The sequence below is a fragment of the Bos indicus genome, chromosome 18 (genome assembly GCF_029378745.1).
Source record: "Bos indicus isolate NIAB-ARS_2022 breed Sahiwal x Tharparkar chromosome 18, NIAB-ARS_B.indTharparkar_mat_pri_1.0, whole genome shotgun sequence".
NCBI lineage: Eukaryota > Metazoa > Chordata > Mammalia > Artiodactyla > Bovidae > Bos > Bos indicus.
This window is the reverse complement of record NC_091777.1, coordinates 20,799,039-20,820,689: the sequence shown is the minus strand read 5'-3', so window position 1 is coordinate 20,820,689 and position 21,651 is coordinate 20,799,039. Positions and strand designations below refer to the sequence as shown.

Sequence of the window (21,651 nt, the reverse complement as noted above, 5' to 3'; positions counted from 1 at the left end):
GAGAAAAGGACCCCTCCATAATTTTTCTCTAGTGTTTACAGGTATCACATTAAGTGAAACAGCGATGCAAATAGGAAACACAATCGCTGAGCTTGTTTTAGAAGTTCTCTGTTTAGAGAAATACAGCCTTCATTTGTTGTTGTACCTGGTGGCTATTAACTGCTCTAATTGTGCTGTAGACTCGTTAACAAGTTTGTTGAAGTTGCACATTATAATTTTAAAGGAGTTAATTGAATACTAATCCAAGGCACAGCACAGAAATTATTCGAACCATTCCAAGAAAAGCCGAAAATCCCACCAGCTGCCTTGGTCCTAGTAAATCCCTACCCCAGTGAAACGGAGAAAATGAATATTCAATATTTTTTTCTATTTGAGCCTCTTGACATTCTATTGATTCACTTTATTTTCCCAACAATTTTCTGACAGGTTTCCCAATGTGGATTCTGTAAATTCTTTGATATGCATCTTGTGATTGCCTTTGAAAATGAGCACCAGGGCCAACTTTGGGCTGGGGCTTAGAACTCAGGAGCCCCAAACACTTCACACCCCAGCATATCTGCAGAATTTTACTGTATCACCACATGATCCTCAGATCTGGGACAGAGTCAAACAGCAGAAGAGGAAGGAGGTTCGAGAGGCAGGAAACCTAAGTTATGTTGGTGAAGCAGGTTACTGTTATGGGGGACTTGGAGGCAAAGAGAAGTGGAGGACTGCTCTAGTAGAGGAAAATGAAAGGAACAAATCACTTAAAGGCAAAATCATGTAGGACAAAGAAACCAGTAGGCATGGCAGGAAGGTGTCTATGCCAACAACATTTGTAAAGGAATAGCCAGCCCACTGTGTGTAGAAATGGAGATGACTTGTAGAGGAGAGAGGGTAGGAACAGGTGAGTCCCGTGCCTTGGCAGAATCTAAAAGTAGGCAATGTCGCTATTCGAGAGAGTACCATTAGCACACAGGTAGATAACACAGGATCTTCCTTTCCATCCTAATGCTCTTCTTTATTGGAAGAGGAGCCTCATCTTTCTAAAAACGAAGTTTGATCATCGTCTTCTAGAGTGAGGAACTAGCATGCAGATCCCTTTACAGACTTCCTCCGGTCCACTTCTCCATCACATTTTGTCTTAGTATCTTGTAGGAGCTTAAGTTCCACAATTTACTCAGTTTTATATCTCTTAGTGTCAAGTTTCAAGCAATGCATATAGCGTAATCTCAACAATATTTGTAGACTGAATGAATAACAAAGGGGGTGGTCTATGTTGCATTAATAGAAAATATCAATTTGACCTAAAATCCAAATGGGACTCCTGTTCCTGCCAGATTAGGAACAGCTATATTAAGTAACTGACAACCTGTTTGTGTATGTGTGAAAGTAGAAGAGCTAGTCGCTCAGTCACGTCTGACCCTTTATGACCCTATAGACCGTAGCCTGCCAGACCCTTCTGTCCATGACATTCTCCAGGCAAGAATCCTGGAGTGTGTTGCCATGCTCCCCTCCTCCAGGAATCTTCCTGACCCAGGGATCGAAGCAGGGTCTCTTCCATCTCCTGCATTGGCAGGTGAGTACTTTACCACTAGCGCCACCTGGGAAGCCCCTGTCTGTCTATAATTGACCTTGAAGACCACATATATAGCGAGCATTCTTTGACATCACTCTTAAAAACTCAAGATGCTTTTATTATTTTTTTTTGACGTGTTAAATAATTTATTGATTATACAAAGTGATCCCACCGGGACGCGGGGCGGCGGCCCAGACGCCGAGCCCGAGGCGGGCCGCCGTATAACTTACTCTGTAAAAATATATACACACACTGCGGCGGGGGCGGCTGGCGAGGGCGCCGGCCCGCGTCCGTACCCTGGTTGTCCGGCCCGGCCCCGCGCCCTCAGGAGGCGTCCCCCGCGCCGCCGCCGCACGGGCTGGCCAGCGCCAAGTTCGGGGCTCTGTGCTTCTTGAGCAGCCGCGTTATCTTCTCGTCGTCCGAGTTGGGGTCCAGGGGCCGGTTGTACTCGTCGTCGTCCTCCGCGTCCGAGCCGCCCACCTTCAGTTTCTCGGCGTCCGAGTCCTGCTTCTTCTTGGCCGGCGCCATCTCCGCCGCGTGCCGCTTGCGCCACTTGGTCCGGCGGTTCTGGAACCACACCTTGACCTGGCTCTCGGTCATGCCCAGGGAGTAGGCGAGGCGCGCGCGCTCGGGCCCCGCCAGGTACTTCGTCTGCTCGAAAGTCTTCTCCAGCGCGAAGGTCTGCTGGCCGGAGAAGGTCGGCCGAGAGTGCTTCTTCTTGCCGTCCTTGTCCAGGACCCTGCCGGCCTGGGCCGGGCCGGCCAGGCGGGGGTCCCTCCAGGGCGAGCCCTGCACCACTCCGGGCCAGAAGATGGGCGGGCGCCCGGGAAGCTCCGCCAGGGGCTTGGGATAGCCACGCGCAAAGGCGGCCGCGGCCCCGAAGTATGCTTTTAAATGATGTCTTTGGAGTTGCCTCCTGAAGGTAGAGATATTCTACTCCATTCCTCTCCTCACACTTTGGGCAGCAGAGATCTCCAACTTCTCCACATGGAGGTCCTTGAATACATTAACTGGAACGTTCAATCAAAAAATGATCAAGCAGGCTGTTTTGACTGAGTATTGACTTGGACAAACAAGATGTGAGTTTAAACAAAACCTTGATGGCCTTCCTTCCTGCTGAAAAGTGAAAGTGAAAGTCACTGAGTTGTGTCTGATTCTTTATGACCATGGAATTATCCAGGCCAGAACACTGGAGTGGATAGCCTTTCCCTTCTCCAGGGGATCTTCCTAACCCAGGGATCGAACACAGGTCTCCCTCATTGCAGGCAGATTCTTTACCAGCTGAGTCACAAGGGAAGCCCAAGAATACTGGAGTGGGTAGCCTATCCCCTTGTAGTGGATCTTCCTGAACCAGGAATTGAGGTGGGGGTCTCCTACATTGCAGGTGGATTCTTTGCCAACTGAGCTATCAGTGAAGGCCCCTTCCTTCCTGCTGCTGCTGCTGCTGCTAAGTTGCTTCAGTCGTGTCCGACTCTATGTGACCCCATATACGGCAGCCCGCCAGGCTCCCCTGTCCCTGGGATTCTTCAGGCAAGAACACTGGAGTGGGTTGCCATTTCCTTCTCCAATGCATGAAAGTGAAAAGTGAAAGCGAAGTCGTTCAGTCGTGTGCGACTCTTAGCGGCCCCATGGACTGCAGCCTACCAGGCTCCTCTGTTGATGGGATTTTCCAGGCAAGAGTACTGGAGTGAGTCGCCAGTGCCTTCCTGCTAGTAGTACCTACAACAGCACATGGGCACATTTGGAGCGTGTTGCAATGATATTTGTGCACTTTCAATCTTTATTTTAAACAAAACAAAACTTAGTCTCTAAACCTAATTTTGAGGTAAATGTAACATATTCCTGATTCATTTCTATAGGGTTCGCATGGTGTTGTACAAAATAAATATGAAATAGTCTAAGGCACATATTGCTTTAAGTTTTGTATAATAGCTTTTAGTTCATGCATCATCCTTCTTGGACACAGTGATATTTGTAAATTAGTGCCTCCCCTCCCTGGACTACCAAACATGTTTCAAGACAGACCACATCTTATTTCACCACCAATTCTTTCTATATAGCTGATCAATAAGAAACTATCATATGTAATAATAGCTGCTGACATTTATTCATTTTTTAAATTTAACAGTGATTAGCAAACAATGACCTAACGGCCAACCTCTGGCCCCACTACCTGTTCTTTTAAACAAAGTTTTATTGGAACATAGTCACATCCTTTTGTTTAAATGCTTTATAGCTGTTTCTAGGCAACAATAGCAGGGTTAAGTTGTTATGATGGAGACAATATGATCTGCAAAGCCTAAAATATTTTCTATCCAGCATTTTCCAGAAAGATTCACCAACTCCTGATTCATAATGTGCTCTGCACTGTGCAGGCATGTTGTGGTCTTCCCTTTCAATTTTCATGGCCATTGTTAAGTGAGATATATAGCAGTTATCCCCATTTCACAGATAAGGAAACTGAGGCACAAAGAGGCTTAGTAAGGGAGTGGTAGAGCAAGAAACAAAACACAGGAGTGATGCCAAAGTTCATGCATCTCACCATTGCCCTGCCTGCCTCTCACCCCAGTGAGAAAATACCTATCCTTGCCTTTTGGCGGTGGGTAGCATGCAGTTAATAATTGAAGATGGACATCAGGGGGTGTCTCTACTTCTCAAACTCATCACCGGCAGGGCCTCCGGTTCCCTGGTGGGAGAGGCATGGCTGGGAATGATTGAAACCACTGTTGGAAAGGCTGGGAAGGGGCCTGGGTACCTCCCAAACCCTCAGTTGACAGCCTGGCATTGCCCTGACTACAGCTAATCATCTCCCAAGTGGGCATCCACGGAGATTCATTTTGTCAAGGTATGAGCTCTCAGGCAATGTGGGAGCCCAGCGGGGCCCTTGAGCTGTCAACTGATGATTCTATAAACATGAGGGAGGGGTGCTTGATGGCTGCATCCCAGGACCCCCCGTGCTGGGCGGCCAAGTCTTGAAGCTCCTCCAAGTCTAAAAGGGAAAACTTTCACCTCCTACCAAGACTGGTGCCCCCCTGTCTGCAGAGGCTCCGATGGGTGTGGAGGAATTTCATCTTAAATCAGAAAGAGAGGGGACACAGAGGTTAACAGACAAAGAGCTGTAATGTGAGCAGACTTCTTTCATTTAAAAAAAATTTTTTTTAAACCCCTCTGCTAATGACTTGGTGATTTTCACAGTAGTAAATGTGCTGACTTAAAAAATCTGTGGGAGGTCAATAATTTTCCCTCTGCCTGTCACTGTGTTGATTGTGGTTCCGATGCACCTTAATTACAGTACCTACAGGTGGAGTATTATACAGTGTGTACATTAATCAGAATAGATTTACTGAGGGAAATAAAACTGCCGGCTTCCTTAGGGTTGCACTCTTATCAGGCAGTAAGGGGGCTGGTGGGCCTCTGGGTTAATGCTTGGGGTTTGGAACCCAGAAGCCACCTCACAGCAGCCGATGGTCCCAGAGTGTCTCCATCCTAAGCTGGAGTCCTGTGTTGAACCAAAGAATCAGAGGAGAGTTCCAGAAGTTGGGTTTTCAGTATTTTCAGATCAGAGAGGGCAAGGGTGTGTGTGTGTGTGTGTGTGTGTGTGTAGAGAGAGAGACAAAGACAGAATGAAAGGGATTGTGCAGTTGTTTAAAGAGCTAATTTTCCATTGTCTTCCACGGGGACAAAAGGAACCCAGGTCACAGAAAGGCACACCTTGTCCCCTCCGGTCTTATTTTTGTACAGAGAGGAAGAGAAGGACAGAACCTCCACAGGGAGCTGAAGAAGGTACACATCGCCTTCTGCTTGGGGGCTGGGAGGCAGAGGGCTAGGTGTTGCTGCTGTTGATTTTTCTATTTTATTTTGACTTTTACACAAGTCTTTATGGTAAAGTTGATTAGAAGGGAGACCAATAGCCTCCACTGATCCAGAGGGACAATTTAGGTGGGTGGCTCATGACTCCAACTCTTCACTTAGTCTCCATCCATCATATTCCTCATCTACGAAATGGGTTTCACAGTAGTACCTGCCTCACAAGGTCACTGAGGGGGGTTATTGAGATAATACACATAAAGCACACATGGCAGTAACTGGCACACAGTAGGTGCTCAATGGAAGTTGGTTATTATTATCAGAAGCTGTGAACTTGGGCTTTTAGGGGGCAGTGAAACACGTTCTAGTCCTGTCTCTCCTAGTTAATTGTAGTGATGTTATCCAAGTTACTAAACCTTTCTTGGCCTTAGTTTACTCATCCATAATGTGGGACTATAGTACTTAATGAGAGCTGAGTGCAAAAGACTTTGCATACAGTGAACCCTCGTAAATACTAGTGATCAGCCACAAATTGGGATGTTTTCTAATCTTTCAGAAATGGCAGTTCCTAAGTGGCTGATCAAGTTGTAGAAGTAGTGTCTTTCTTCTCAACATGCTGCTTAAGTCTCTGTCTCTGTTGATTTTAGTTTTCAGTCTAAAGACTTGTACTAGACAATCTAATGGGCTGCCAGATTCAGTAAATACCAAAACATTAAAAAAAAAAAAAAAACCCACAGTTTTTGGGCTCTTGGTTAGGTCTAGACTTGACGTGGCTAATGGGTTATGGAGCACAGTCTCCAGCCTTGGGAAAAAAAAAAAATATGAGCTCACAAAACCATAGCGTGTACTTGAGAAGAAAGCCGCAGGAAGGTTCCAGTTCAGTTCAGTCACTCAATCGTGTCCGACTCTTTGCAACACCATGAATCGCAGCACGCCAGGCCTCCCTGTCCATCACCAACTCCCGGAGTTTACTCCAACTCATGTCCATTGAGTCAGTGATGCCATCCAACCATCTCATCCTCTGTCGCCCTGTTCTCCTCCTGCCTTCAATCTTTCCCAGCATCAGGTTCTTTTCCAGTGAGTCAGTTTTTCACATCAGGTGGCCGAAGTGTTGCAGGTTCCAAGCAGGATGCAAAGCCAGAGGAAAACATCTCAGCGGAAATAATCCATGCAGGTTTCAGAGCCAGGTCCTTGAATTGGCCCTGTTCAAGACATGGACAAAATGCTACAGAGATCTATATTTTGAAAAGAACTTAGCCATCCATCCTTGGGAGTCAGAGCCCCATCACTAACTGTGCACAGGAGCCAAGCCTCCCTCAGGGGAGAATGAAACCCAGCAGGCGGGGAAGACTCAAGGTGACAATTGAACGCGCATTCGGGCTTTGGGTCTATATTCATCCTTGCTGAATGGCCTTTCTGCGGGAGGGAAATGAAGGTTAAAAAAAGTCCTAAGAGGATGAAAGAGGGGAGAGCAAGGGAGGGAAAACCTCACCCTTCTCTCTCCACCCAGCCCCATTTACTCTTCCTTTACGTTCCTTGGTGAAACGTGAACTCCAAGCAGGGCATGAGAGCGTTCCCAGACAGAACAGGGTCTTGCCATCCTCTCCCAGACTATTTCTTCTTCTTCCAAGTAGGTTACTTTGGCCTTTCCTCACCCACCTTCACAACTCTGCCAAATGCTCATGGAGACTCACTGCTATGCTGGGGCTCCGGGGTGATCTAATTGTACAAGGTCCAAATCCTTCACACTTAACTTTTGGCTTCTGCCTTCCAATAAGAGCTCTGCTGCCTGGAGTAGTTGCTCAGCTCAGACTGGAGTTGGCTTAGCAGAAAAGACCTTGTGTAAATACAGTCCTTGTCTTACCTGGAGCCCTTTATGCCACTGGCAGTTAAGTTTCAGGGCTTGCAGCTAAGGCTGACCTTTCTTTGCATTACAACTGGTTTCATTAACCTCCTTTTCTTTCCTTCCTTGGTGTGAGCTTTTGGTGGCCAGATTGCTTGAGAGGAGGGAGGGGTACAGCATTATAGTAGGCACTGCAAGGATACTGACCACAGCGTGGCATGCTCAGTAACTAAGTCGTGTCCTAGTCTGAGACCCCGCAGACTGTAGCCGGCCAGGCTCCTCTGTTCCTGGAACCTCTCAGGCAAGAATTCTGGAGAGGGTTCCCATTTCCTCCTCCAGGGGATCTTCCCAACCCAGAGACTGAGCCCAGGTCTCCTGCACTGCAGGCAGATTCTTGTGTCTGAAAGCACCAGGGAAGTCCATAAGGCGTCAAGCCCTCAGTGTCAATATAAGGAAAGTGAGGTTCAGATGTCACATGGAGCATGGCTAAGCTGAGTTCTTCAATACCTATCACCCAAATAACGGCTCCTCCAGATTTCCCATGATACTAAAAAGCTATTTGGCTATGAATCCAGAGCAGTCTCAAGATACATAACTAATTTAAGTCAGTGATAAATATTAGACCATTTTAGGATGATCTGTTTAGTCTTTTAATCCAGATAAACAGTAACCTGACTACAATAATGGCTTTAGAACTGTGGCTTTAGTGGGGAGAGAGGAATAATTAGAATAGTATTTGCTTGTATGTAAGTGGGAGCTTTCGTGTTTGAAATCACTTGATAGAACAAAGCCCTTGAAACCGTCCTGAACAACGGTTGCAGAAAAAGAAAGTGCTGGAATCTCCTGCCAGAAAGGGTTTGCTATGTAAAATTTCACTTGGGCAGGAAACTTCACAAATTATAAACTAGTGGCATTTCCAAATGAGTGGCATTTTACTTTATGGCCCTCTGCAGCATGCACGGTCACTCTGAAATGATTATATAAGAGACTGGTTTTATTACATCATCTCACTTGGTACCTCTGCCTCCAGTCGGCTCTCCTGGGGAAAGACAAGGGAGTGCCTTTGATCAAGAGGACCCCAGCTGAATTTCTAGACCTGATTTCTGGCCCAGCAGCTGCCTCTAAACAGCTGGGTAACTGGGCATAGCTCTCTATCTCTGTTGATTTTAGTCTCCCGTCTAAAGACTTGTACTAGAGAATCTAATGAGCTGCCAGACTCAGTAAACACCAAAACATAAAAACACAGGCATCTAGTTAAATCTGAGTGTTACACGAATGGTAAGCTTTTTCACGTCTGAGTATGTCCCAGACAATATTTAGGATGTTCACATACTAAACAACTTCATTACCTTTCTGAAATTTAGCTGTGTATCCTGTATGCTATCTGGCAAAGCTAGTCTCTAAAATCCTTTAGACCTTAAATTTGAAGTCTGTAGTGAACACATCTGATTTTGTATTTGTTTCTAAGAGAGAGTGGGCTTGCTAAGATGTGGAGGGTGGGGAAAAAGAGGGAAGCAGCTCCCTGAAAACACCAGCCTATGTCCAGTCTGCCAAGGAATGGGTCACAGCATCTGGAGGAACAGTGTTTTAAAAACATTGCTTCACTTTGAGAGGTAGCCCCTGAGAAAACAGCCACCTTTCCTAATGGCATAGGCCCCTCCTATGGCTGCAGAGGGTGTAGGGCACTCTGTCCCCCAAATTGTCTCATTCACTGGCGGTGTTGTGCCTAACACTCCAGAGAGAGCAGGTGAAAAGAGATCACTTCTAGTCCTTTCTGTACACAGAAGCAATTACAGTTAATCCTTGCTCCATGCCATCATACACCGAGGACCAGAGAATCCCCACAGCAGGGGGCTAAGCAAACCATCCTTTAGAGGTATTCAGGAATGGTCACGGGCCTCCTCTTTCTCTCTAGGTGATGTGGACATGGCACCCTCCCCAACCTGCTTTTGTCTGGAACAAGTCTCCGGGGATGGAGACAGACAGAGCAAAGGAGAGGGAAGGGAGGGAGACGCTGGAAGTCAGTGCTGCAGGATGGAAATCGCAGTTAGCACAAGGCTTGGTAGCTGGAGGTGGAGTGAGAATAATAAGATTTCCAAAGTAACCTTAAAAAATCATTGCAGATAGCGCTTTACCCTGTGTTACAGTGAGGGCCCTCCCTGAAGAATAATGACCACCTCTTCGGTCCATTTAGTTTGGGTCTTTTACAGTCTATCAGAGATGAGTTTCCTGGAGCCTGGGATCCCATTCAAGGCAGTGTGGAAACATGCAGAAGTGTGTTGATTGCATTCCCACAGTCCTTACATTCTGCCCCTGGGAGGGGGCCCTCCACTGATTTCTGGAATGGATAGGCAAACAACCCCAGTGTTTCCCAAAGCACTTCTGAATATCACTCCCCTGCTACACACCACACACACACACACACACACACACACACACACACACAGTCAGGACATGAATGAACCCGACAGACAGTTGGCTTGAATTCTGCCTCACCTCCATAAAGAAGCATGCAGAGCCCGGCTGTGAAGACAATATGGTTAGGCTACACTGCTTTATAGACAGAGAGAAAGAAGGAAAACAACTCTTTGCCTTGGATGCAAATAAACTCAGCTTCACCTTTAAAGCTGAAAACCTGTGCCCTTGGCAAGACGTCTGGGGACCCTTCCAGAGGTATTAATCTTCCTCCGTTTACAAGTTAAATAAGTCTTTGGAAACTTTCTCTAGCCCTGCTTTTTCTCTCCAGCACCATCTCCTTCTTTCGCGCCTTTTTAGTACACTCAGAACTCCCCAGACGCAGGAATTCCCCGGGAACCGAGGTCCGGGAAATAGACTCGGGTGGATTTCCGAGTCACCCCCTGGCTGCGGAGCCGCCAGCAGATGGCGCTGTGCCGCACGGTATGGATCCCGCGTGCCGGCCGGCGCTGGAGTGGGCAGTCTGCTCAAAGTTTCTAGTGCCATTCCTGGACCGAAACAAATGTTTGTGGAATTAAGTAGTGATTTCCTTTAGTCTGCGCGACTCTTACTGGCTGTGTTTTCAGGCTCTAGATGTTACCATATGCCATATATTGCTTTCTCGGGGAGAAATCGAGGGTTTCAAAGCACACTTAACCCATCCTAACTGCTCACGTCAACTAGTCAAGGTCTGCATTTTCTGATAAAAATAACCCATAAAACTTCCATATTAAGAGCTAGAATGGTTTGGAAGACAAAGAAATGCTGAAAAATGTAAGTAAACAGAGCACCTAAGATTCTTCTTTCTAAGTAAACAGCTGGGGGAGGGGCGCCCTTTTTACCAGGCTCAAAAATAAAGCATGAGAGCAGACAGGATGAAACTCAAGGCTTGGGTGGGGAAGGGGTCTGTCGGGTTGCCGGCTGCGGGGCTTGGGAGGACGGGAGTTGCGTTCTATGATGGCTGGAAACACTTGGGTGCAATGACCATATATATGTATGTGTGTGTATATATATATAATTGTGGAGAAAACTTTGGAGATGTGATGATCTTGAGGGCACATCCAGGAGGCTATGAATTTTCACAAGCAAGTTAAGCAGCCGTGGATTAGGGTGATAGGAATTATCAGTGCCCCATTCGTTAGGGCTCAGTATGTATTTAATGTTGTCATAAAATCCGCCTTCTCAAAGTAAGCAAGGCAAGTCTGTGTGCATCTCCAAAGAGATGTACACAGCTTTGTTTGGGATAATGGATTTGACATGACTAAAATCAACAGGGATTAGATGGACCAGCATGGATAGATATGACTAATTGTCATCTCCTGGTATCAGCATAAACATGGCCAGCCCTGCAGACTAGTCATGAGAAGATGGGGAAGCCAGGGGGTTTGGGCGGGACTAAGCTGCAGAATTGATCCTAACTGATTGATAACGTAGGGACGGAATGGAGCATGAAGGAGACTTTGCCTTATGTATGGATGTGAACAGAGCATTTTAGAATTGCTGAGCATTTCCTTGCTTAAATTGGGCTGAGTGTTGCAGCCCTCCAGAGCAAGCACACTGCTGCCTGCCTCGCACAGAGTAACTTTGGGCTTCTCTTTCTTAAATGTTGATCAAACTTTTGAAACTGGCTGAACGTCCCAATTTATCTTTTACACAAAAGAACAGGTTTTGAAATCTTGTTTCAGACTTTTCTAAAGTTTTCAGCAAGTGACCCAATTATTTCTCTTTACATACACAGAGATAATGTTTAACTTTCTTAACTTGTTTTACTGTTTTGTTTTTAAATCAGGAGCTATGGCTACATGGATTTTTTTTAAAGACAATGAATAAATATTTCTAGTTCTGAAATACATCCTTTTAAAGTAAAGAATATTCTGACTTTGAAACTTAATCATTTGAAGCAGTAATTATATTTAAAGTGATTACATAATATGATGAGGTATATTCATTTACTAACATATGGCTTTTCATAGTTGATGCTGTTTTTTTTCACCTGTTTTCATTTTTTCAGCTAAAGTTCAAAGACATTTTTCTAACCAAATGTCATTTATTATGTCAACGTAAGCTGTTTATACCATGAATATATTGTTAACATAGTGAAATGAAACTTTAGTTCAGCCACTAATAGCAATATTTAAGGCTTCCCAAATATTATAAACACTGCAAATTCTATCCATAATATCCAGAAGCTGATTTTGGATCAAATTTAGACCTGTCTTTCACACAACGCCACATTAAATTTAAAATTAGTCAAGGATTACAGTTTGCTATGAAGAGTGTCTCCACCTCCAATATGAGCAAATGTCATCAAAGTGAAAGGGAAAAAAAAAAGGAAAGAAAAGATGTGATTGTTTTGACACAAGTGAGAGAAGCTTAGTGTTGCTTCATTTTTAACCTCGTTTCAAATTATCTTTTAACCACCCTGATATTTCTGCATGGAGATAATCACATCTCATCAGCCTTCTTAAACCGGCAGCTCCATACTCAGAGCTAATGCTCCTTGTTAAATCATATTGCTAAACAAAACATTACAGCTCCTGCAGCAGACTGATGGAAATCAGCTTTGCTGGACGGTCTGTTTTTTTTTCTTTCCATCATTCAATTTTATTTTCTTTCTTTTGGTAATTTTAATCTTATATAAGGTATGCAAATGTGTTTCCTAGAAAGTCAGGACACGAGTTTAAAAGACATAAAAGCAAATCTGCCTTATAGATGAAGACAGAAACCTGTTGAAGTGTTCCTGGGAAAATAATAAACTCAGGGATTCACAGGCACAATTTCATAGAAGAAAATCCTTCTCAGGAAAGGAACTGAAACATGGGACTTCAGGAGAAGAAAAAGCGATCCTGGTTTTAAACATACACAATCAATTATTTCCTAACATCGCTTAAGAATTCACATATCATTGAGGTTTAGCAAACACAGGAAGAACACACGGCTTATTTATTTTAGCACTTTTGCATCTGCAGATGTAAAATCAAAAGACCCCTGCTTAAGCATTTGAAAAACTAGTGTATAAATGACCAACTGCCTTATCTTTACACAATTTGCCTTAACTTCACTTCCTCTCACTTTGTCATTTAATTTGTACGGTTTCCAAATCAGAGTGACGATCATCTATTAGTCCCCCTGGTGACAGAGGGCAGGGCGTTGTTGTAGCCGAGTTAATAAAGCAGAAACACAAGCCTAATTACTGGGGAGATAAACCATGCTGGCAGGGGTTACCTTCCCCGAGATCTGGAGCTATTTGCACCCAGACATTTTGTAGACAGTGTGTACGTAAGGACAGACAGAGACCAAGCAGGTGGGGTGTGTTTGTTTTCACAGAAAGATACTGATAAATTTCAGGAATCGTCTTCCCTGGAAGACGGTGTGGTAACTGTGCATCTACGCTGGGAGGGGGGAGCAAGTGCGTATTCATTAATCAAATGAGATAATGGGGGGGGGGGCGCAAAGGTGCTTTATAACTGCAAGGGGAAAGCAAACAGAAAGGGGCATTGTTGCTAAAAGGGCATGTATGAATGTTTAAATAAGTCTACATACACACGTGTTAAATAGCTCTGACGTGGTGGTGGTGGTTTGTGGGGTTGGAGGGTCAGGGGAGACAGAGAGAGAGAGAGAGATTTGAGAATGCCTCTCTGATGCCAGAAGTTACACCATGGAATGCATTGCTGGATGGAAAGATTTAAATACATGGATATATATATATAGTATAATGTACAGACAGAATCATACTATATACAGCATAATGACTCAATAACTTTTACAGCATAGAACCTGATTGAAAATCTAATTTATTGATGACTCAGAAGCATATATTGTTTTTATAGGCTTAAATCATGTGTATATGACTATACCATATTTATGCAGATTGTATAGGCATGCTGAGCACTTTCACCATCCTGTGTACTTTTTCACATTTAATATACAAGACTGCAACACTTTTTATCAAGACTGCCATCCTCCCCAATTCCCTCCCTCCCAAGTAAACAAATAAAAGAGCCTACCTGTGTAACTAACATTTAAGAGATATTCATAAAAAGAGAAAAAATACAGCTCCTGACTCCTGATTTGGATGAATACAGTGATCAGTGGATACTGTAGTAAAAGCTAAGAAACTATGTTTGCAGAGTGAACCTATTAATGCAGCTTTGTCCAACAAATATTAAAATTGCAAAGCAATTTGCCCATTTGACAATGGCTAATGAACTTAAGTATGCAGAATGAACTTTAATAATTGAGGAAATTGTGCAATTAAGCTGAAAGCAGCTGAAAATTACAAATAAAATTAACTCTCTAGTTTAGCAAGACTATCACTACTTCTATTACCAACCAGTTTGTGTGGGTCTCAAGAAAGTCTGGAAACTTTCAAGTGATTGTACATTTATTGTGATGATTTACCATCAAGATATTGACCTCATTTTTTTTAGTAGAAATGAACACTAATACTTCTTACAATATGTTTCTGAATTGCCATGTGGTTGGAATTATACAAAAGGTCTCATTGGCAGGCTGTGTTTTAATTTTGATTTCATGTTTATGATCCTATCTGTGTCTATTTTAAAATTAAATGGATTACATTCAGCAAAAAATCCTTTTACTAGACTGGCTTGCTTGTCTCATACTATTAGGCTCTGTATGTCCAGCTTTTACAAATCTGTTAATACATAAAACCGTAAGAAGCCTCTTATGTTCAAACCAGGTTGGACCGAAGACATCAGATTAATATTTGATAATGTATAAGAGCCCTTAATCAGATTGGTTATTTCATGACAGAATGTTTCTGTAATTATCATAATTGTTGTGCTAAATATGTTTGTCTTTGTATCTGGCTTTGGGCGTAATCTTCTCTCTTGAAAGCCACTCAATGTGGAACTTCAGATTCCTGCACAAAACCCAATTAATATTAAGATGACAAGCCCCAATGAGCTCCAAAGAGGCAACAGCTGAACAGACTCTAACATTCTTAAGTACAGATACTTGAGTGATCAAGTACATCTGAGGGAGACACACAATTCAATAATCCCTTTCTCAAGAAAGTCAAGAGCCCTGTGAGATACGAGGGAAATCAAAGGAACACATCAGAAAGAAAATGACGGGTCTGGTCCTGTAGCGTCTCTATTAAAATGCAAAAGTTATGGATTTTTTTCGGGGTGATGGGAACCTTTTCTGTTTTTATTGATTTCTTTTTATAGCTTGATGATTTCTCTAAGATTATCTTAAAAGCTTAAAGAAAAAAGAGGCCTCATCAAAAGGTATCTTGCATGACAGAAGTGTATATAGTCTTGGTTAACATGAAGGCTCTGTACAGGCTGGGAGGAGAGGAATTCTGCTAGTTCATCAGCCTGGGGGAGGGCTGCATTGAGCAGTGAAATGAGCATTTTACTGCCATATTTGATGCACGTGGCAAAACCACCTTCTCGCCCCTGGACCAGTCAGGGGAGATGAGAAGGGGGCTGGAACTACCTGGGCATTGCCCCGGAGAGGCAGTTACAAAGCTCTGTTTTAACAAATGTCTTTCCCTTTGCATTGTGTAAAGCAATCACCTTCATACCCTGACCCCCAATTTCCTAGCAGCCTGGGTGACTCCTTGGATTTACAGCTAACTTCACTGTCCAGAGGTGACATCCTAACCCATTGATTTGTAATCAGAAATTGGTTTCCTGTCACTTTAAAAGTGAGGCACTAAGGGGCAGTAAAAACAAGGCTGTCGGGAGCTAAATGGAGCTATAGTTCAGACCCCGGGGGCCGTTACACACTACCTTCCCCGTGTATTTATTACATTAAAAAACCTCTGTAGAGCACTTTAAATGGCCGGTGACATCCTCTTAGGTGACTTATGGCTCTGTGAAATCAGTTTTGTAGAAACTCCTTCACATGTGCCAAAACAACAACAACAACAACAACAACAAAAATATATATATATATATAAAAAGAAAGTAAAACCCCACTCCCAGTGTGCCTGTGTTTGTGCATAAGAGTGTGCTGGTCCCAGTCCACTGAGTCTCTGTGACCAGCATTTCAGCAGCAGGAAGTCCCCACTCTGGCCACCCAGCATCACCTAGAGCTCACTTTGTTCAGACACCACAGAAAGTGAAACCAACCAGCGTGGCCCTTTGCCTCTCGCCTGATAAATCTAGTGGAGCTGTGGAGGCCGCCTGCCCAGTTCCAGTGTCTCTCCTAAGAAAGAAGGACTCATACGTAAACTCATGTCCCTTCGCCTCCTCTGTATACCCCCAGATACCCACCTCGTGTATCCACCCAAATACCCACCTCCTACATATGACACCCTGACAGTTTTTTCAGATATCCCCTTTACAGTAAACACTAGGGAACAAGCGATAATTATATTCAAAACTACCTAGGCTGGAGTAGAAATAGACTTCTCTGACTTAGGCTTACATTTTCAAAGATGCAAGGGCTTGAAAATTACTGAGACAATGTTTTCAGAGATTCTTCTTATAAACCAGACACCAGTTCCATCCAAATGCAGATCCTCGTGGGCCCTGAGCCCCCATTTCCTTTCTCTGCTTGTCACAACAAGGCAGGACTTCTCTAGAGAGAGACCCTCACCCTGGGAGCAATGTCGGCGCTGTGCACCATTGCATCAAAATTAGAGTCTCTGCCACACAGGCATGGACAAATTCTCTTCACAGAGTGAATTGCCCCAAATTTTGAGATACTTGAAACGGAATGTGTTCCTGTTGCCTTCTGAGGTTCCTGCTAATTAATATTCAAAAGACTCAAAGAGGAAAAATGGATACCTAAATCATACATATGTATATGCCTTTTAAGCTTTATTATAAAGGCAAAATAACCCCTTACTTGGTTAAAATCCAACTTGAATCAACATACAAAGGTGACTGCACTGTAATCCTAGACATATCTGCATTATGTAGGCATGTTACTGCGCCACCAGAATCTCTCAATAGTAATTATTATGCCAAGCACCCTGTTGGCACAATTACACTAAAGCTCTAATTAGTAGCAGTAAGATTAGAACCCCTACATGTTAAATCTGTAGAAGCAACGCTGAGTGAAGGATTTAAAACAGTTTCAAAACATTGTATTGTCTTTATTACAGTCTTTATACTTCAGTAAAGAAGGGTTTTCTATAAAATGCACTTAAAATAATCTGGTCCTGTCACTAAAAATAGGAACGATAAGGTAATTGCAGTCAAACCTAGTGAGTCGGCTCGCTACCTAGGTGCGGTTAAATCGAAAATGACAAATCTAGTGAACTCTACTGGGAGATCCATACTTCCTGCCTGCTGGACGCATTGGTATTTTTCCAACCATCAGCCAGGGGAACACGCGGGGGCCATACTTGTCACGGGCCTGCCTTTTCATTACCTCGGAGGAGCCAGGAGGCAGGCATCGGAAGCGGATCTCCCTCAGCAATCTGATCGCAGCATCCGGAGATTTACCTGTCTCCTTAGAGACTGCGGCGTTCGCATTGAACGCAGCACAAGACTCCTCCCCTCCTACGGAGATGGCACCAGGGCTTAGCTCCCAGCCGGCTGTGAAGCTGGACTTCAGGTGCCAGAACTGGGGCCTCCAGAGGAAGAGAAGCCGAAGGGCACACTCCGCGGCAGGGGTCTGGGTCAAGCCGAGAGTAGGCAGGGGGTCTGCAGGGCACTCCTGAGCATTTGGGGGAGACCAGAACATAGCTCAAGGAGAGGAGGAAAAGAGACGCGGATTGCCAAATGCCAGGTGTATCTGTTTGGATCTGGGAACCTTTAGATTGGATTTTCCCGTGAAACTGAGTAAATGCTCCACTGTGTAAAATGTTGTAAGGGTGGAAACCTAGAAGCTCAGCAGGAGGGAGAAACAAAGCCGTCATCTGCCTGGTAGTTTGCCCTTCCGGGCCCACCCCCTGCCACCTCCACAGCCAACACGGCAGGGGAGCCTGGCCAAGGTCCGGAGCGTCTTCTCTGTGGCCTGCCTGCCATCCATGGGCTCATCTGCTCACCCAGCCCCGGTTATCTGCAAAAACCCTGGTTCTGTCAATCCGTGGAGCTCCCGAGTGGAAAAACAGGGAGTCCTGGGCACACAAAGGGCCTGTCAAGGCTACAGAAGCTGGTGGTAAATTAAGCTTATGTTAAAAAAAAATACACACACACACACACCCCTATATAGAGATATATATATAGTCTTGGCCAAAAAGTCCGTTTGGGCTCTTCTGTAAGATCTCATATATATCTCAGCTGCCCTATAGGCAGAATTTGGCCTACGTACTTTGAGGATGCACCCTTAAAAGCACGGTTATCCTGGAGGGATCTGTGCACAAACATCTACAGAATAGACATTTGAAAAATGTTTCACCTGGGTTTTTCCATAGAAGCAAATGCATTATTTGTTTCGCTTCTCAAATGCCAAGTCAGACAACTCTGGCAGTCTTCAGGATGAAAACAGGAGACAGAAATCCCCAAAGGTTACCGTAGTTCGGCTTTAGTGTCACGAAACGGCAGTTATTTCCCTCGGCCGACAAATTTCCCATAATTACAATAATACCTAGTGAGCGTGTATCTGTAAAGCACACATATATAGACTTTCAAAATGTGCCGTGTAACAGCCATAAAACTGTCTCCAAGAATGTACAGTGATAAGAGGGCAGAAGTCAGAGGATGGCCTCTGAATCTTAATAATTGTATGCGTTCAGCCATATGTTATATCCAGAAGAGCTATTTACTGTAAAATTGAAGGCCAGGAGAGTAGGCACTTTCTGGCTTCTATATTTTATGTTGGCTTCTCTTTCATAGCCCCAGACTGGAAGAAGGAAGCAAAAACATCCTTCTGCTTTACAGGTTATCTCCTTGCCGTCATAATTCTGGTGTTTATATGCATGTATGTTTTATCTACAAAAGATATCCACAGGAGAGCTGATCTTCCTGCAACTGTTACAGAACTATTAAATGTATATTAGCATGGTCATTTTTATTTAATGGAAACAAATAACAGTTAATCTTATTGGAAGGGTTAAGTGGGTTTACTTGGTAAAGGGCAAATCCCTTTGGATGCTTTCTTTTTTAAAGAATAGCTGCAGTGGCTGACAGATGGTCTTTGTCTGAGTGTAGCTGAGGACAGATACAGTTTCTTTTTACACATTTATGAAAGTTGTAGATATAGATGGTTGGTAATATGCGGTGGCCTAGGACAGAGGGCACGCCCGGTGGACAGAGAGGATTAGATTTCAGATCAGTGACAGATGGCTGGCTTAGCAGAGTCAGATAAAATTAAAAGTCAGGGTGGGGGGTGGAGATGCGGATAAAAAGAAACCACTTTCCATGTAAAAGTTGTATCTCTTAAGACAATGGCAGCATGCACCATTCAGTTCTCTTCCCAACCTGGTGTCAAGTTCCTGGGATTTAAATTCCTACATTTTACTTTTTGCCTTTGCAGAAGAGGTGGGATTATTCTTTGTTGATCAAGTTTATCAAAGGGAAATGAAGAAACCAAGTAATTCACAATTTGCCTTTCAGCTTGACCAGCAGAAAGTATTCCATTTGCACAATGACACTGGATTTTTATGTGGGGGTCGTTAGCCACAGTGCTCCTCCTCGGTTTGGGCAGATTTTTTTATAAGCCTATTGGTAAGATCCACATTTTTGCTTACTCCATATGCACCATTTAAACCTATCACATCACTATACCCTTCGTCAAATAACCGTACAACATATTTAGTGTTAATTTGTCACGCTGAAATTATTCATCGGTGTCTTGAGTAAGTCCGATAATATTTATGGGTTATGCCATTCCATGTTTTCTGGCAATGCAGTTTGCTAGATTTTATAGATTTACTGTGTCTGCTTTTTTATGACTGACATAGCAATAACCAGATTGCAGAGATATTTATGTTGTTTGTGGCTTAGCAAGATAATTAAAGGATATAAATTAATCAAGTGCAATTAATTAGAAACTTTATGTTCGCAGCAGTCCTTCTTTGCATGTATAATTTATATTTATTGATTTCCTGGCTTTCATTAGCCTATGAGATAACAGCAAAAATGCATTAGAGAAGAAAATGTACAATTAGCGTGAGAGTGAACCTTGGCATAATGGATAGATCAGCACATGTTTGGGGCAAATATAAAGCTTTGTTAACTGTCATAAGCAGTTATAATTGATGAGTGGTATTTCACTACATATCTTTCAGCTGATTAACGGCGTTTTTAAAGAGTCCCCTTAATGGGAAGCTGATAGGTTGGCTAAATTTACATTTTAATCAGAGTATTTATGATGGAGGCAGCCCTAGAAATTCATTGGCAGAGGCTGAGGCGACATTTCCTGAGGGACTGCAACAGGAGTGGGCTTGGAGTGTGTCTACTCACCTATTCCTTCTCTTGTCGTCTGTCCCAAAGGTCTGTGGCAGGGGAGTGGCGGGAACATCAGTGGCCTCTTCAACACTGGTCACGTTCCCCATTAATCTCCTGCAGAAAGGGCCACAGGCCAGGAGAGGGGAACCCCAGTCACGCTTGCCTGTCTTCTGTCCCTGGCTGTCAAATGCCAGCCCCAAAGGCAGCAACAGTGGCTCCCAAGCTTCCGCACCAAGGGCTCCCAGTAGGAGGGAGCGATACCTTAGCCAGAGGAAGAGCAACACCCGAGTTGAGCCTGCTTCTCATATTTCCCACCTGGGTTGAAAGCCAAGCCAAGCAGCTCCAAGGAGACTATGCAAGAGACCACAGCCATGGATCCAAAGGCACATCGACTCATGCTCATAGCTCAACAGCTCCCATTTTAAACCTGGAAGCAGAGCCTGCCCCTGAATCATAAAGCCACTAAAACTCTAGCTCTTCCAAGCAGGACTAGGATTAGAACAATCAGAGGAAACTTTCGAGAGGGAGTCAAAAGTAAATCCTCACATAGCAATACCTTCCTCCTTCCTTCACAAAAGATGACAGGGGATTCTTCCTCCAGAATTCCCACTAGAAGACTGAGGTGGAATTTTCCATCACCCCTGTGAGCCATTACATGCCCAGAAGTTGAGAAAGGACAAAAGCTATTAATATTTCTTAGCCTAATATTCTCCCTGGTGGCTCAGATGGTAAACAGTCTGCCTGCAATGCAAGAGACCTGGGTTCGATCCCTGGGTCAGGAAGATCCCCTGGAGAAAGAAAGAGCAGCGCACTTCAGCATTCTTGCCCGGAGAATTCCATGGACAGAGGAGGCTGGTCCATGGGGTCACAAAGAGTCGGACACTACTGAGCGACTTTCACTTTCAGCCTGATACCCTGTTTTCATATCATGAAGCCCACAGGTTGGATCTTTTTGTTCATTGTAACAGACTTTGTGTTGGTGTCAGACTTTCTAAGATGGTGTCATGAGCAGCCCCCAGCCAAACAGCAGGACAGAGTGGGATTCACGTCTTGCCTGTTGAAGTGGTTCTGCATGGACATCTCTGCAGGAAAGGACCTATTTTTTGTCATTTCCACGTAGAGGTAGGACTGGACAGCCATGTTACACATTTAGTGGGCCTTCCCAGTGTGGTCTTTACACTAAAAGAATGTCAAGAAGTCCTCTGGAAATAAAAACAAAAGAATATTCCTCCAAGGGGGCTCATTCCTGATTCAGAAACAAACCAGGGAGATCCTTAGGTCAGCTTCGAAAAGGACTTGAACAGAGTGACACTGGAGACTTGGTCTGTTCTCAAGCAAAGACAAAAGCCATTGCCCTGAGTCCTGCCAAGGGCCTTTTCTTCTTTTTATTCCTGCTCCTGTGCAGCCCGAGTCTTCAGAACTCCCTCCCCTATTTCCTGGTAGAGTCCCATAAGTGTGTATTGAATATTGACTGAATCTTCCCTGAATCTCCTTGCCCTGGGGCAATTAGAGTTGAATTATATACACCCAAGCTAGGCTACAAATAAAAAATTACTTTTCCTTTATCTCTGTGAGAAGAAACCAGAAATGAGCAAATATGAGATTAATATAAGTGAAGGAGGATACGGTTTCTGCTTTATGTGGTGATAAGCCCCTTTTTTCCTTTTCATACT

The 21,651-nt window shown here is 44.1% G+C and overlaps 1 protein-coding gene across 1 annotated transcript; it reads right to left on the bottom strand.

The window, feature by feature from the left end:
* Positions 1-1,686: 1,686 nt before the first annotated feature.
* LOC109571654 (homeobox protein Nkx-6.2-like) lies at positions 1,687-21,118 on the bottom strand. Its single transcript, XM_019978183.2, has 4 exons — positions 21,033-21,118; positions 19,994-20,092; positions 16,990-17,217; positions 1,687-2,474 (listed from the first exon to the last, which is right to left on the bottom strand). Exons 1-4 carry the CDS (start codon positions 21,116-21,118, stop codon positions 1,883-1,885), a joined length of 1,005 nt encoding a protein of 334 aa, XP_019833742.2. The 3' UTR covers positions 1,687-1,882.
* Positions 21,119-21,651: the final 533 nt, after the last annotated feature.